The 14,832-nt window shown below is 31.5% G+C and overlaps 2 protein-coding genes across 2 annotated transcripts; one reads left to right on the top strand and one right to left on the bottom strand.

Moving 5' to 3' along the window:
* Positions 1 to 974: 974 nt before the first annotated feature.
* Positions 975 to 6,137, bottom strand: LOC145846532 (protein unc-93 homolog A-like). The gene is made up of 5 exons (XM_082953254.1): positions 6,120 to 6,137; positions 5,690 to 5,851; positions 3,047 to 3,716; positions 2,351 to 2,586; positions 975 to 1,199 (listed from the first exon to the last, which is right to left on the bottom strand). Exons 1-5 carry the CDS (start codon positions 6,135 to 6,137, stop codon positions 975 to 977), a joined length of 1,311 nt encoding a protein of 436 aa, XP_082809380.1.
* Positions 6,138 to 12,306: 6,169 nt separating this feature from the next.
* On the top strand, positions 12,307 to 13,726 carry LOC145846531 (kelch-like protein 7). Its single transcript, XM_082953253.1, has 2 exons — positions 12,307 to 12,398; positions 12,445 to 13,726. The coding sequence occupies exons 1-2, from the start codon at positions 12,307 to 12,309 to the stop codon at positions 13,724 to 13,726; spliced, it is 1,374 nt and encodes a 457-aa protein (XP_082809379.1).
* Positions 13,727 to 14,832: the final 1,106 nt, after the last annotated feature.

The following is a 14,832-nucleotide window of genomic DNA, read 5'->3' as shown; positions in this document are numbered from 1 at the left end:
CCCAAGAGATATATTGAAAATAGCCCGAAGCTCAAAACATTTCAAAGAACATAACGGATAAAAAAATTCATACTTATTTAATAAATCAATGCTACTTTAGTCTATTTTTTACAAATCAGACAGACAGATTGAGTAGTGTATCTTTTATAATAAAGAGCCTAAAAACACTATAATATAAACTTTGTTTCAAAAATATAAGTAACTTTTAAAAATAACGTGGCATAAATAAAACTTGACAACAATATAAGTTTAAGTAAAAACAATTTAAAACTTTAAAAAGTTTGAACTACAAAATCTACAAAGAAGTTTAAAACAATAAAATATTTTTTAAACTATAATTTTTATACTTGAACCATAAAATTAAACTAACATATTTTACATTCAGCTTTTACTATATAATATAAGTCTAATCTCAGTCTCTAGATCTTATCCAAAACAACAACAATAACAAATGTAAATGAAAAGATTTATTTAACACTAAAAATAGTATTAAAAAAAAATTAACAAAAATAAAATCTATAGACAAATGTAGACGGAAATTACATCGTGTATAAGGAAACAAACAACTTTACATAGACACAGAAAATGCTTAAAAATTAAAACATATATAAAAAACATAAAAACTTTGTCAAAGAAATAGTTACAGAAGATAAAAGAGTTATTTGAAAATTACAGCTTGTTAAATAACTACAAAGTTAATGAGATTTTTAAACTTCATACTTTAAAAATAATAAAATACTTTTACGATAAACAAACTAGTCAAGAACTAACTAAATAAAACAAATTTTCCTTCATAAATTTTGTACTTAAAAGCTACTTAAATTTTGAAAGCACAGTTAATTAAATTAACTAGAATTACTTATTTACAGTAAACTAAATTAAACTAGTTAATCTATTAAAAAACCTTGTTAAACCTACTTCAAAACCCAAAAAACATAATTAAAAAAACCACCGCCACCTAGCGGATAAAACATTTACCAAAACCTCGTCTCCTTGTCCCGCATCCTCCAAGCAACCAGCAGCGTCCCGGTGCCCACGGTGGTGGTTGCCATGACGAAAGCCAGCTGGGCGACGGGGAGCATGACTCCGCTCAACCCGTACAACATCGTCGCCGCAAGGGACTCCCACAGGCTCTGAAGGGCCGAGCTGGCGACCAGGACGTCACCGGAAGTCCAGATGAGGCAGTAGAGCGCGGGAACCTTTGAAAATATTTCAATTAAAAAGGCAACTGCGGTCGTGTTTAATTTAAACTCGTAGCTCTAAAAGTGCTTTTAAAACCTTTGTAAAAAGTTGTTCGTGAAGTTTGCCAAAGTATCCTGTGTTGCCCCCTATGGCCCTCTACAATCCCCCTTAAGAGACATTTTAGCAAGTCAGGGGGCTGACTAAGATAATTTTTAACAAAAACTTCGACTGTACGTTCTGATGTTTTTATTAAAGAGAAAAAGGTCTTAGGCACAATTAACAGAAAATTTAGAACTTAATAATGTTATAAATTCTGGAGCTTGAAATGAGTATTTTTATTTACTAAAGATGGGGCGTTTGTACAAGTGAATCAGAGAAACCTTGATGTAGTACAAATTATAGTATAAGTTGTTTATTGGGATCAGAAAACTGTACTAAAATTATGAGTTTTTAACTTAAACTACTTCGTTAAACATTCAAGTGTCTTTGTTAATATAACACAATTTAAAATACATTTTACTTATTAAAACACATTTATCCTGCTACAAACGAAAATACAAGCTTATCAGACATCAGACAACTCTTATAATTCTAATGTAAAATTATATGCAGCTCTAAATCTATTTTCAAATGTTTTATGTTTAATTTCAACTCATACTTACAAAGAGGACTTATAGAATCTCAGTAAAAAGTTGATCTAGTAGTTTCTAAAAATATTCTGTTCCGCTCCCTTGGGCAAATCAGCGGACTTAAAGGGGGCTGTAAGTTCGATGCGTTTCACGAAAAATCTGAAATTTAGACTGTAGAACCTCGGGTTTGTATTGAGAAAAAATATAAGCTCCCAGGCTAAATTCACTGAAAATTTACAACTTAACTAGATATTATGGGGTTTGAAATGAGTGGGGTGATCATGATTTAGTTTACTGGAAATAAGGCGTTTGTGCAAGTGAAAAAGGGAAACCTTGGTGTAGTACAACTTATAGTTTGAGTCGTTTATTGGGGTCTGTATTAAAGTTATAAGTTTTTAAGTGAAGATTAATTAAGTTTCTTTATCAGTATAATACATTTTCAAATACATTTTTTACTGAATAAAACACCTTTAACCCGCTACAAAACAGAATACAAGCTTATTGCAAACAGCTCATACAGTTCTAATCAATCTACCAACTTGTGACTTCATGATTCCGTTGGTCACCCCAAACCCTCCTGCGATGACGTAATAAACCCATACGACGTCACTGGGCCGCCACACGAGCAGGGCGACGAGGATGCAGGTTTCCAGGGCGGCCGTGACCAGGATCACCATGGAGACGGGGATTTTTTTGGCGAGGTAGGCGGAGGAGAAACTGCTCATTGCCATCGCCGCCCCCAACACCGCCATGCAGTTCGTCACGTGAGTAATTCCTTAAAATGTAAAAAAAAGCTTAAAGTGCCTGTAACGCATTTGGTATAAATAAAAAAGAAACTAAGCTTCTGAGTTTCATTACATTGTCGTATTTTTATTTAATATTATTTTTGGCTTTCTTGAATTTTTACTTTTCTGCTTGAGGAACAGTAACTTTAATTTAACTTGTTAATATACACATATTTAGACAAAAAATTTAACTGAAAATTTATAAAGTTTAATAACTTAATCTAGGTATAAACAACAGTTTAAGTTTTAAATACCTGTCCATATGACTGAATTTTTTTTAATACACAATTCTCTCTAATTCTTAAAGTTTGAAGATCAAGAAAAAAAAAACTTACAGTAGTTATGCTTTCACATTTAAAACTACCCCAATACCTAGAACTATTCAAAAAAATTCTGTGTTAGAAACTTATTTCAACTAAATCAACTAAAATTCACAAAATATTTACTAACCAATGGCGCAAGAGATCCAGGCGCTGGTGAACTGGCCCATGACGAACGCCCACAAAAAACCCCCCCTCATGGTGATAGGCATGAGCAGCAATGCGGGCTTGTCCCTCCTCAAAACCTTGAAGATCAGCTTCAGCAGCCTCAACGTGCTTTTCTCATCCATAACTTCAGGGAATTTCCCTTCTGCTGCTTCTATGTCGTTGCTACGGAAACTGGGTTCGGTTTCGTAGAGGAACAGGCACGAGAGGGCGCCGACCAGCTGCATGGCCAGGAAGACGCCCAAGCCCAACTTTACTTTCTCCCTCGGAAGGGAGTTCACCTCCGACGAGGAATTCTGGGGAGCTTCATCCATTGTGTAAAACTGCCCGCAGTCGGTGGAATTGTATGACGTCATGTTGCTCGTCGTGACGTCACTCGTCACAGAAGCGAGGAAGGAGATGACGAGGTTGCCGACGATGACGGCGAACGAGAAAACGGCGAAGAAGACGCCGAAGAACAAGTCGGTGGTTTTTTCCGCGCTTTTCTGCCGCGCGGTGGCGTGCCACACCGCGACCTTGGCCACGTAGACCCGCACGCTGCTCCATAACAACGAGGCGCCCGTCCCCAGCAACACGGCGGCGGGAACGATGGTGTGAGCGACCGGGTAGAAATTTGCTGCGAAAAAAGTTATAAACTGAAGCGAAGTTTGTTTATTAACGGTCTTATTAGTTTAGAAATATCTTGTTTTTCGAAAAGTAATATTTTAAACACAACTGAGTCGTTATAATAGCTTTGTATGAAAAATAATTATATAAGAATATTAATTTTTACTGTAGATTAATCATTGGTTTATATAAATAAAAGAAGTATTAATAAATAAATAAAGAATAATAATAAAGCATTAACAACATTTTATTTTAAACGACAAAATTTTGTTAAGTTTCTGACAAAGTATTGATGCTTAAAACCGTCTAAAATTATGCTAAGAAAAAATATTTTTTGTTTTTCAAACATATTTTATGCATTTAATGCTCAGTAGCTATATAAGCGTGGTTGCTACAAATTGAGTTTTTAAATATAGCGGTTGCAAATACAATGGTTTATTAGCCTTAGACTATTAATCGTCCAATTTTGAGAAATTAAGTTTAAGTTGTATGAACTTTAAATTTATAGATTTTGAGAAGCATTATTTTATAACGGCTTACATTTCATAAGCTAATAAACAATGAACTTTACCGCAAGATCAACAACAACAGCATCCGAGACAATCCTACGACCGGTTTCGTCCTTATTAGGACTCATCAGATGAGTCCTAATAAGGACGAAACCGGTCGTAGGATTGTCTCGGATGCTGTTGTTGTTGATCTTGCGGTAAAGTTCATTGTTTATTATCGATGGCATAAAACATCTCAACATTGTTGATGATGGCCGAAATAAATATTGGCTAATTTCTTAAGCTAATTAGACTTTTCATAAAAGTGAATTTAGATATAAAAATATATAAGAATTCAAAACGAATGTTTAGTATTTTTTCATTAAACGACTGTAAGCAGGTTTCACATTAAAAAACAGTAGAGTTCGTAGTCAATAAAAACATTTCATAGACAACAACGCCAACAAACCGGCAGTGTAGGTTGCGTACGCGAGAGTTGAAATGCAGAGAATTTTCCTGCAATCGAGCATGTTCATCACTAGGGGGGGCAGTTCTTTTTACCAAGTCCGGTCTGTACATTTTGTAACTCATTTTTTGATAATGCTTATTAAAGGTAAACTAATAACATTATTACATTAGAACAAGAGTCATTATGTTTTATAAGTAACATGCCAATTTTACTTTAAAAGTGGTCACGGACCGCATTGTATATAAAATGGTTTTAATAAGCAGTTAAATTTACTTTTGAAAACAAACAATGATAAAGTAGTCAATAAGAAAGCACTATTAATCATTAGATTAAAATCCTAACTTTAAGTTTTGATCAAACTTCTTTTTAATGTTTTAAAGGTAAATTTTAGCTAATAAATACATTGCGGGCCGCATATGGAGTTATCTTTAAAAACATTTTTTAATTAACTAAACGTATGATTTTAAAACAAAATTAATTAGGACCAGATGATAAAATACAGATTTTTTATTTAACTTAATCCTTAAACCTTATAACCAAAAAAAAACTTCAAAACTTGTTATAATGCTTTTTAATAAAGTTTTGCGACTAAACTAGTTTTTTTCTATAATTGTTGAAAATGTTTAAAAACTTCTAACTTTGAAAAAGGTGAAAATAGCTTTAAGGTGAAATTAAGAATTTTTGATCTTAATAACATTTAAGAAATAAACTTAAGTTTTATTATAAGCGCTAAAAAAATATCTAAAGCTCAGCGAATATAAGTTATGGATGTCGGTTTGCTTAAGTAATTTGTACTAGTCATAATTAAATCCTTACTTATTTAGTCACTCAATGTTACTTTAGTCTATTTTTTACAAATCAGACAGACAGATTGAGTAGTGTATCTTTTATAATAAAGAGCCTAAAAACACTATAATATAAACTTTGTTTCAAAAATATAAGTAACTTTTAAAATAACGTGGCATAAATAAAACTTGAAAATAATATAAGTTTAAGTAAAAACACTTTAAAACTTTTAAAAATGTGAACTACAAAGTCTACCCACGGTGGTGGTTGCCATGACGAAAGCCAGCTGGGCGACGGGGAGCATGACTCCGCTCAACCCGTACAATATGGTCGCCGCAAGGGACTCCCACAGGCTCTGAAGGGCCGAGCTGGCGACCAGGTCGTCACCGGAAGTCCAGATGAGGCAGTAGAGCGCGGGAACCTTTGAAAATATTTCACGCAATTAAAAAGTACAAAATCGAGCTCTCGTGGAAAAATGAACCTTCGTGCAAAAGTGACCCCTCATGTAAAAGTAACCCTTTGTACAAAACTGTCTTCGTTCATATATGTCCTTTCAAGCAAAAAAAGTCTTAGCTCATATTTGACCTTTGATGCAAAAGTGTCTTAGTTCATATTCGTCCCGTTCCAGATAGTATATATAAATTTGCAGATGGAGATTGAAAACTTTTAAAGTAGAATCTAGCTTTTACCTCAGCAGCAGTTGACATTATTAAGTTAAAATTTTGAATAGTGTTGACCAAAAATGCAATAAAAGCAGGCTTCTAATAAAGTAAATTTTGTTATTTAAGGCAAACCTTAGAACATCTAGCAAAATTTTAAACTCCCGTCAGTTATTCCTAGGAATTTTTAAAGTTTTTCGTTATAAATACAAGGGAACCCTGTGAAAGTTATTTTTAGCAAATTTCTGCAATTTCATAAAAAGTAAAAATAATCTGATTACATATTTTCGCCCTCGAATAGATGAATCCGCCCCTTTCGGCTAACCCTGAGCCTCATGAATATCAGTTTTCTATTAATAATGACAACAATAATAAATAAAATACTTTAGTGACTCTCCTGGTTAATTACACTACAACTTTGGCTCAGGCAAAAAAAAAAAGCCATTTTGTTTACTTAGTAAAAAAAATACAGTTTCTTGTAGTTAAAGTTAAAATAAACTTTACCTAAAAAGATAAGTAATTGATAAAATAATTTTTCTTACAAGTAGTTATATAAAGCAGTGGTCTCCAAGCTTATCAAAATCTGTGCACCCTAAAATGCAAAATAATAATTTTGTGCACCTCAATGTGAAAATATCTAGAATAAATTTCAAATTTCCCGTAATATCTAGTGCAGGGTTTTCCAAACTTTTTTTACACTCAAACAAAGTTTATCAAAAAACTACGAAATACCTTTTTTTTTTGTTTTTCATTATCAACTCATCAATCAAAATATTTAGTGTAAGCTTCAAATCATAGCCTTGTGGTCCTCTAAAAGTCCAATTGTTTTCTATAATACAAGGTTAACATAACATTTCATACTTTACATTATAAAGCAACAATTTTTAGTTTAAAGCATAAGGTTATTTAAGCCATATTTTTTAAACCATAGATTTTTCAATACTTTTCTTTTCTTTATTTTTTTGTTTTGATTGTCAGTATTTTGTTTTTTTGTAGATCTTTTTTTATTTATTTGTTCAAAAACTTTTTATAGAATAATCAGGCAACTTATGATCTTTTATATATGTTTTTATAAAAGTAAAACAGACATTTATAACTGTGATAATAAAATATAACACAGGGTATCTAAAATACCTGTAAAAACCTGTAATTAGATAGTTTAGACAAAATAAAACCTGGAAAATCCTTGATTTTTTAATAAAAATAACTAAAAAACCTGCAATTTTGAACAAAGTATTTTAAAGAACCTGAAAACATGGGAATTTTAAACATTTTTTTCATAATAAATAAGAAAATTTAAATTTGACACCATTTTCTACCATATAAATAAAAATATTTTTGATCAACAATTTTTTTTAATTAAAAAAATAACATTTAAAGTAGCTTAATAGTATAATTCTAATGAGTTATTATTGTTTTGCACAGTTTTTAACCTTAATCTTAACTTTGAACTGAAAATAGTCATACAAATGTGTACTTATAAAAATCTTGAAAAAATACAAAAAACTTGGAAGAAATTTCTTGAAAAATTTTGGCAGTCTTGATGTAAGTTTTAAACCTACCACTAAAATAAACTAAGACTTTTTTTCCTCTCCAATATGAACTCAAAAGTTTCAAGTTAAGGACTTCTTGCTTCTGAATTTCTTTTTTTTTTATACAGGGTTAACATAACATTTTATACTTTACAGTATAATGCAACAAATTTTAGTTTAAAGCATAATTTTTAAAAGCCAAAAACTTTTCAATACTTTTCTTTTTGTTTTGCTTACTATTTTTTAATTTTTTATACATACCTTCTATTTATCTGTTCAAAAACGTTTTACGGAATTTTTAGGCAACTGATGATCTCTCATTTTCATACATAATAAAATGGAGTTTAATAGTCATTTAAAATGTGATAATAAAATAGCTGGGTATCCAAATACCTAGAAAAACCTTAATTGATGCTGGAATTTGAGAACTTTCTTAAAAAACCTGGAATTTTAATATAAGTCACTAAGAAACCTGCAGTTTCAAACAAAGTTCACTTAAAAACCGGAAAAAATGGGAATTTTAAAAATATTTTACATGTTTAGTAAGAAAACTTTAATTTGACACAGTTTTCTACCATATAAATAATTTTTTTTGTCATCATCAAAATTATTATTTTTTAAACACACTTATAGTAGCTTAACAGTATTTTTTAATGTGTTATTATTGTTTTGCACAGTTTTTAACCTTAATCTTAGCTTCAAACTAAAAATAGTCCCAAAACCGTGTACTTATAAAAACCATGAAAAAAATTCATAAAAACCTTGAAGAAAGTTTTCGACATTTTTGGCAAGCTTGATAATATATAGTAATGTTTTAAAATTACCATTAAAAACACCAAAAACTTTTAATTTTGCTCTTTACTATCAACTTCATAATATCTAGTGTAAGTTTTAATCTATGGCCTTTTGACGCCCCCTTATACGACTTGTGGACTATTAATTGCTCTTTTTTTATAACACCTAGTATAAGTTTCAAACCTACCATTTAAAACTACTCAGAGCTAAGACCTTTTTTATTTTTCAATATCAACAGCAGAATATCTAGTAAAAGTTTCAAAATTTAGGATAATTTTTCACATTACGATTCATGAACCCCAAAATAAATTTCGTGTACAGTAGTGTGCACTAGTGTACACTGTGAAGACCAGTGATAATTTATAATAAATTACAATAAAGGATCAAAATTATCTTTTTAACTTCTATTTTTCTATTAAATGAAGAAAGAAAACATTGTTATAGTTGCATTATTATATGTTTTTTATGCAGAACTTATTTTGTAACATTAATAAAACATGATTTTAATATCTAAACTATTTAAAAAATTTATAGAAATACTATAACTATATTTTAAAAAAAAGTTTTTAATATAAGTTTAAATGCGATCTAAATTTAATCATATTATAAAAAAGTATACCAAGCTGAAATTTTTATGTAAAAGTATAAAAAAAATATTTATTTTAACTTATGATATATAAGAATATTTTTAATAAAAAAATTTATTAAGCTACACTTATGTAAAAAATTTTACTTAAGTTTTTATGTGAGGGGTTTAAGTTGTTATTAACCATTTAAAATAATATCTTATAGATTAAAAACATCTTTTAAAGTTTATATTTTTAGCATATTTTAGCTTTAAAAGTGTGTGATACAAGATACGTGTAGGTGTGAAACTTTCACGAGCGTATAAAATTGCACGAAGGTTCTTTTGCACAAAGACACTTTTGGACGGATGTTCAATTTTGCACAAAAATTTATTCAAGAAATTGAATTTTTATTTTATAATTTTAATTTTTTGTTCTATTGTCATTGTCATTTATTTTTTTACTATCACTGTTATCACTAAACCTTACTCTCGATCTGTAAGTTATTTTAAATTAGCTTTATATTTTTTATAAGTTGTTTTTTGTTTTATTTTTACTATCACTGTTACCCCTAACCCTTACTGTCGGTCTGTAGCTTTTCGATTCTCTTTTTTTAGATTAATTTATTTTAATTCATTCTTCTTGTGTTTTTTATAGTAATTTTATTAGTTTTATTTTTACTATCACTGTCACCCTAACCCTTACCCTCGGTCAGTAACTTTTTTATCTCCTGATTGTTTTTGTTGATTTATTTTTATTTTATTTATTTATTTATAACTTTCTTTTTTCTGTTTTTTTACTCTCGTGCAAAAATGACCGTTCGTGCAAAACTGTCACTCGTGAAAATCTGACCTTCCGTGTAAAATTGTCTTCGTTCAATTTAGTCCCCTCGTGAAATGTTGACCGGTTCCAACAAGATACATTCCACTGGTAAGTGTCAAAAATACAAAAAGAAGCAATTTTGCACGAAGAGCTCCTTTTGCACGAAGTTACACTTATCCACGAAAAACTTTTGCATGGGTTGAATTTCTTTACAAGTTTATTGTTTTTTTTTTACTATCAATGTTACCCTTAACCTTTATCCTCGATCGGTAGCTCTTTTTATTCACTTTTATTTTCAAATTACTTAATTTTATTACTTTAGTGCAAAATTACCACTCGTGCACAATGACCCTCCGTGAAAAACTGTCTTGATGTAAAATTGACCCACATTGAGTTTCACAGATTATAGGCAGAAGCTATAAATAGAATTCAAATTTGCACGAGGGAAAAAATTGCACGTAAGCACTTTTGCATGAAAACAAAACTGCACGAAGACACTTTTAAACGAAGGGGTTATTTTTGCAGAAGTGACTATTTTGCACGAAAAATTATTTGTGCACAGATTGGATTTTTTTAATTAAAGGGCTAATTTATAAAGCAGGATTTTTTTAAAGTTAAAACATGAATAATTTTATAAACAAAAAACGCAAAGTCTCAACAACTGAAAAATTTTGGAAAAACTTAAATGAAACAAATTTTGTCGGGTATTGCAGAGCCAGAGTTGCCGAAGAAGAAAAAATTTTTCAAACTAAACAAATTCAAGCAGGTGAATTATTACATAATATTTACTACCATTTACTTAATACATGCTCATTTATATTTTTACAAAAAGCTAGTACAGTCGTTCTATTTTAGGGGTAGGCAACGTACTGACCGCGGGCCGGATCAAGCCCGCAGAGTTGAAAAGCCCAGTCCGCTAACTTTTTAAAATTTAAATGGAATTTGGCCCGCCGATGAAAATGACTGGCATGCAAAGTTTAATGTTACAAACTTTATACCATACTTTTACTACACAAATTGTAATAATTAGACTTCGATTGCATGTTTGAAAGTGTTTTTATTTTATATTTGTGTATAGTTATAAAAACACCGTTTTGTCCTAATGTTTTTGTTTTGTTCAAACTCAGTTGGAATATTCTTTTTTCAAATTACCCAAAGCAAAACTTTTATTTAAATCTGATATTTTACTTATCTACCTTTGGCAGTCTATCATTTTAATAACACTAATAAAATATTGACGAGTCAAAAGTCAAAGTCTTCCTGAAAAAACAGAGAGTTGTTTAAATTGATATCAAAAAAAGTAGTTTTTATCATTTTCCAAACAGCAGTTCACATCTGTTTTCAGTCAACTACTCAACTTTAAATTTTTATATTGTTTAAAAAATTCATAAGACACGTTTGGGACCGAAAACCGCTAATTAGTTATTTTTGAGTGAAATGAAATTAAAATAATTCAAATCATTTTTCAAATATGAATTGTCTCTCAGATTCATGCTACATTTGTTTAGGCATGTGAACGAATTGAATACCAACTTAATAGAAAGGTTACTTTCGCTAATAAACATTACTCTGTAGAAAAGGTATTAAAGTTAAAACTTATACTGTGTTTTTCAGTCTCAGTAAGAACAACTTGAATTATTTACCAACAGTTTGCAAATATAGAACAGTCAGTGTTATAAGCGGAGAAGTACATTTATATCATAATTTTATTTTTCATTAAGTTTGATGTGACGATGAACTTTAGTATGACATTACATTTAGAAATTCAAAATTTAAAGAATTTAAAAACTTAATGCTAAACTTAGCAAGTCAAAGTTTGTCTCAAGTAATTTTTAGTAATCATAGTTTTGTATTTATAAAATTAGTATTAGTGCTTTTGCTTTTCAGGGTTATAATAAATATAATAATCTGAGTACTTAATAAACACTTAAAATGTCATACTTGTGAAATTTTTGTGAAAGAAATGATTTTGCAATAATGATCTATTAGACCCATAAAATTAGTATCTGGCCGAATAATAGTAGTTTCTAATTAAGACCCGGTTTTTAAAAAATTATTATTCTGTTGGATCCGTATACTGGATCCAGTAGATTAATAACTCAAAATGCTCGGCTCGCCAAAAAATATTTTTTTCGGACCCAGCCAGCCGATTAAAAAGTTGCCTACCCCTATTCTACTTTAATTATATTAAATAACTAAATCCATTACTTTATATTGATTTTTTAAATAGAGATATGCAAATTAGTTGTTTTATTTGCAACCAGGTTTATTGCAACTAGTAAACTGCACACAACATTACAGGCTAGCAACATTGCTTACTATTTTAATTCACTTGAAGAGGTCGCAATTTTTTGTCATTGAAACCTGGTTGTAAATAAAATACTTAACACTGGCACATCCCTGTTTAAGTAAACTCTTTACATCTCTGTAAATTGAGCAATCTTTTTTAGTTGAAAAAATATTTATATTGATTTTTTAACAAATGCACATAAAACAGTAGATATGAAAACTGTTTCAAATTTGAAGATAAGCAAGATTTTGCTGAGTGAAGTTGAAGTAAGCAACCAGATTTGCGAAGTTTTCGGAGAAAACAAGTTTCAAGAATGTGGCGGCCTTTTATGAGATAACTGTCACCTTCAGTTTAAAAAACCTTTCTAAGGCTTTGCTGTGCTACATAGAACGATTTTTCACGGTGGTCGCTGAAACTGAAAACTTTCAGCAGCTGAGCTCTGCTCTGGTTGCAAAAGTACTTTCAAGCTCTTCGCTGCACGTCACTTCCGAGCTTGAGGTCGTCAACGCAGCCAACGGTTGGCTGAGCCGCGACTTTGAAGGCAGAAGAGCTTTCGCGAGCGATCTCTTCGCAAAAGTGCGCCTCAGTTTGTTGTCGAGCGGCAGCTTGGAGCGTTTGCTGCGCGAAAGCTCGGCTTTTGCGGGAAACGACGAGCGTGCTGCAATTTTACAAAACGTTGTTGACAGCAAAAAAGTTGAAAGCAAACTTTCCGCTCGTCACAGGTACTGCGGTCAAGACATGTTTGACGTGCTCGTCTGCGGAGGCTACTTCGGAAAAATGTTTTTCACCAACGCGCACAAGGTGGACGGTAGAAGTTTTAAACCCTCCAAAGCTGACGCGTTGCAAATGAAAAGAACGCGAGCCCACTTCAAAGCAGTTTATCTGAGGGCAGAAGTTTATTTTCTTTATGGTTTCAACGGGTTCGGAACCGTAACACAGGTTGACAAATACTCTGTGCTCACCCAAACTTGGCAGCGCGTGTCGCAAGAGGACGTGAAGCAGGAAAATTTTTGCGCTTGCGCTTTGATGGACAAAATATATATTTGCGGGGGTGAAAGGAGAGATAAACGTAACGACGCTTATGTCCATAATCCAAGTGACACTGAAAGAATGTTCGACACGAAAGACTGCTCGTTCAAACCAATTGCTGAGATGATGCTCAGAAGAAACAACGCGGCTTGTTCGGCTTACCGAGGAAAAGTGGTCGTTTCCGGCGGGACTGTTGACGGAGCGCACTCGCGCGCAGTCGAAGCGTACGACCACGAGACGAACGAGTGGGCGCAAATGCCGAGCATGCTGGGCGCCAGAGAATATCACGGACAAGTGGCCGTCAGAAACAAGCTGTTCATAATCGCACGTCCCGCATTCTATCCCTCTCGTGAAAGCTGCGAAGTCTTTGATTCCGACTGCCAGCAGTTCGCGCTGATCAAGAGACCGGTGAGAAGAGATCAGAAATCAAGCCGCTTCAGAGTTGTTTCAATCGGTGAAAAGATTGTTGCCTACAGTGCCTACTCGCGATCATATTGGTGCTACGACATTGGCAAAGATCAATGGTGTGAAGAAGAGTTTGAGTTGACAGAAAACATTATTGGTTTTTGTTGCGTAAAAGTACCTAAGCTTATTATCTATTGAAAACACTTTACACGTTTAAGTAACTTATTGTTTTGGACTAATACATAATTTAATATTTGTTGCTATTTTTAAAATAAATCTGTTCAATTTAGATAACGTATATTTAAGCGTTTAATTTTAAAATAAAAAAGATCGTCATCTATAGTACATAACCAATTGAATGTAATTCTTGAGTATTTTTAAAAATTTATCTATAAGTAATTAATTTAATGAAATCCTACTGATAGGTAACTTAGAGTCTTAATAATTTAAAAAAGTTTGGTTTTTTAACCATTCTTATTTTTTAAGTGATAAATATAGGTTTTCTAATTTTGAAAGTTTTTCAATTTAATTGAATTTTTTAATTCAATAAATACAGTATGTTGGCAATTTCTACAATTTTTTAACAGTACTTTTAAATTTAATAACTCTTAATAAAGATAACAAAGCATGTATGCATAAATTCCATATCTGTACAGGAACTTAAGCTTATACTTAATGGTAATACGAAGCAACGTTTGTTAGACAAAGTTTAAATTACTTAGAATAAAAATACGGGCCTCTTTGAACACTACAAGATATTCAAAGTTTAAACTGTTACTGTTGGTCTCAGTAAATTAATAATGTTGAACGGCAGCAAGCTCAAAAATCAATAACAACCCAGGCATGAGCTTGCCTGAACTGCGCAATGCTTGAAGGAGTCATAATTACTCCCGCCGGTTGATTTTCTACCGTACGAAGTTGGTACTGCGAGAAAGTGACTCTTCGTGCATATTTGAGCACCGCCCGTTGTTAATATCTATAATAAACTACTTTGAAGTTGAAAACCGAAATAAATAATTAAGTTACTAATAGTAAGTGAAATAACAAAGCAATATTTTTCCGCTAGTTTCATAAACCATAACTTGTAAAACTTTCTGAATTTTTTTATTGCACACTACTTAAAAAAATCCTGAACAGATCCATACAAGGGTTTCCTAAACTAGGACAAGTTGCCCCTTTTTGGGCTATAGTCAAATTATCTTTCAAAATTTAAAAGGATAAAATTTAGTTTTATTACTTTCTGCTTTCGAAATATTCACTGAAAAAGTATTTGTTAAACTTTTTGTTGTGTTTCATGTTGTAAC

The sequence above is a fragment of the Thalia democratica genome, unplaced genomic scaffold (assembly GCF_965202585.1).
Source record: "Thalia democratica unplaced genomic scaffold, ktThaDemo2.hap1.1 HAP1_SCAFFOLD_487, whole genome shotgun sequence".
Lineage (NCBI taxonomy): Eukaryota > Metazoa > Chordata > Thaliacea > Salpida > Salpidae > Thalia > Thalia democratica.
Note: the sequence above shows the minus strand (reverse complement) of the source record. Positions and strands in the feature narration are given on the sequence as shown.

Bases quoted from the DNA above. Each gene is read 5' to 3' on its own strand.
- LOC145846532 (XM_082953254.1), bottom strand. The intron at 3,717-5,689 runs GTGGGTAGACTT...ACTTCGCTTCAG, and splicing joins TCGTCATGGCAACCACCACC to TTTATAACTTTTTTCGCAGC. The intron at 2,587-3,046 runs GTTAGTAAATAT...TTACATTTTAAG, and splicing joins CTGGATCTCTTGCGCCATTG to GAATTACTCACGTGACGAAC.
- LOC145846531 (XM_082953253.1), top strand. From the start codon at position 12,307: ATGAAAACTGTTTCAAATTTGAAGATAAGCAAGATTTTGCTGAGTGAA. The intron at 12,399-12,444 runs GTTTCAAGAATG...TGTCACCTTCAG, and splicing joins GAAGTTTTCGGAGAAAACAA to TTTAAAAAACCTTTCTAAGG.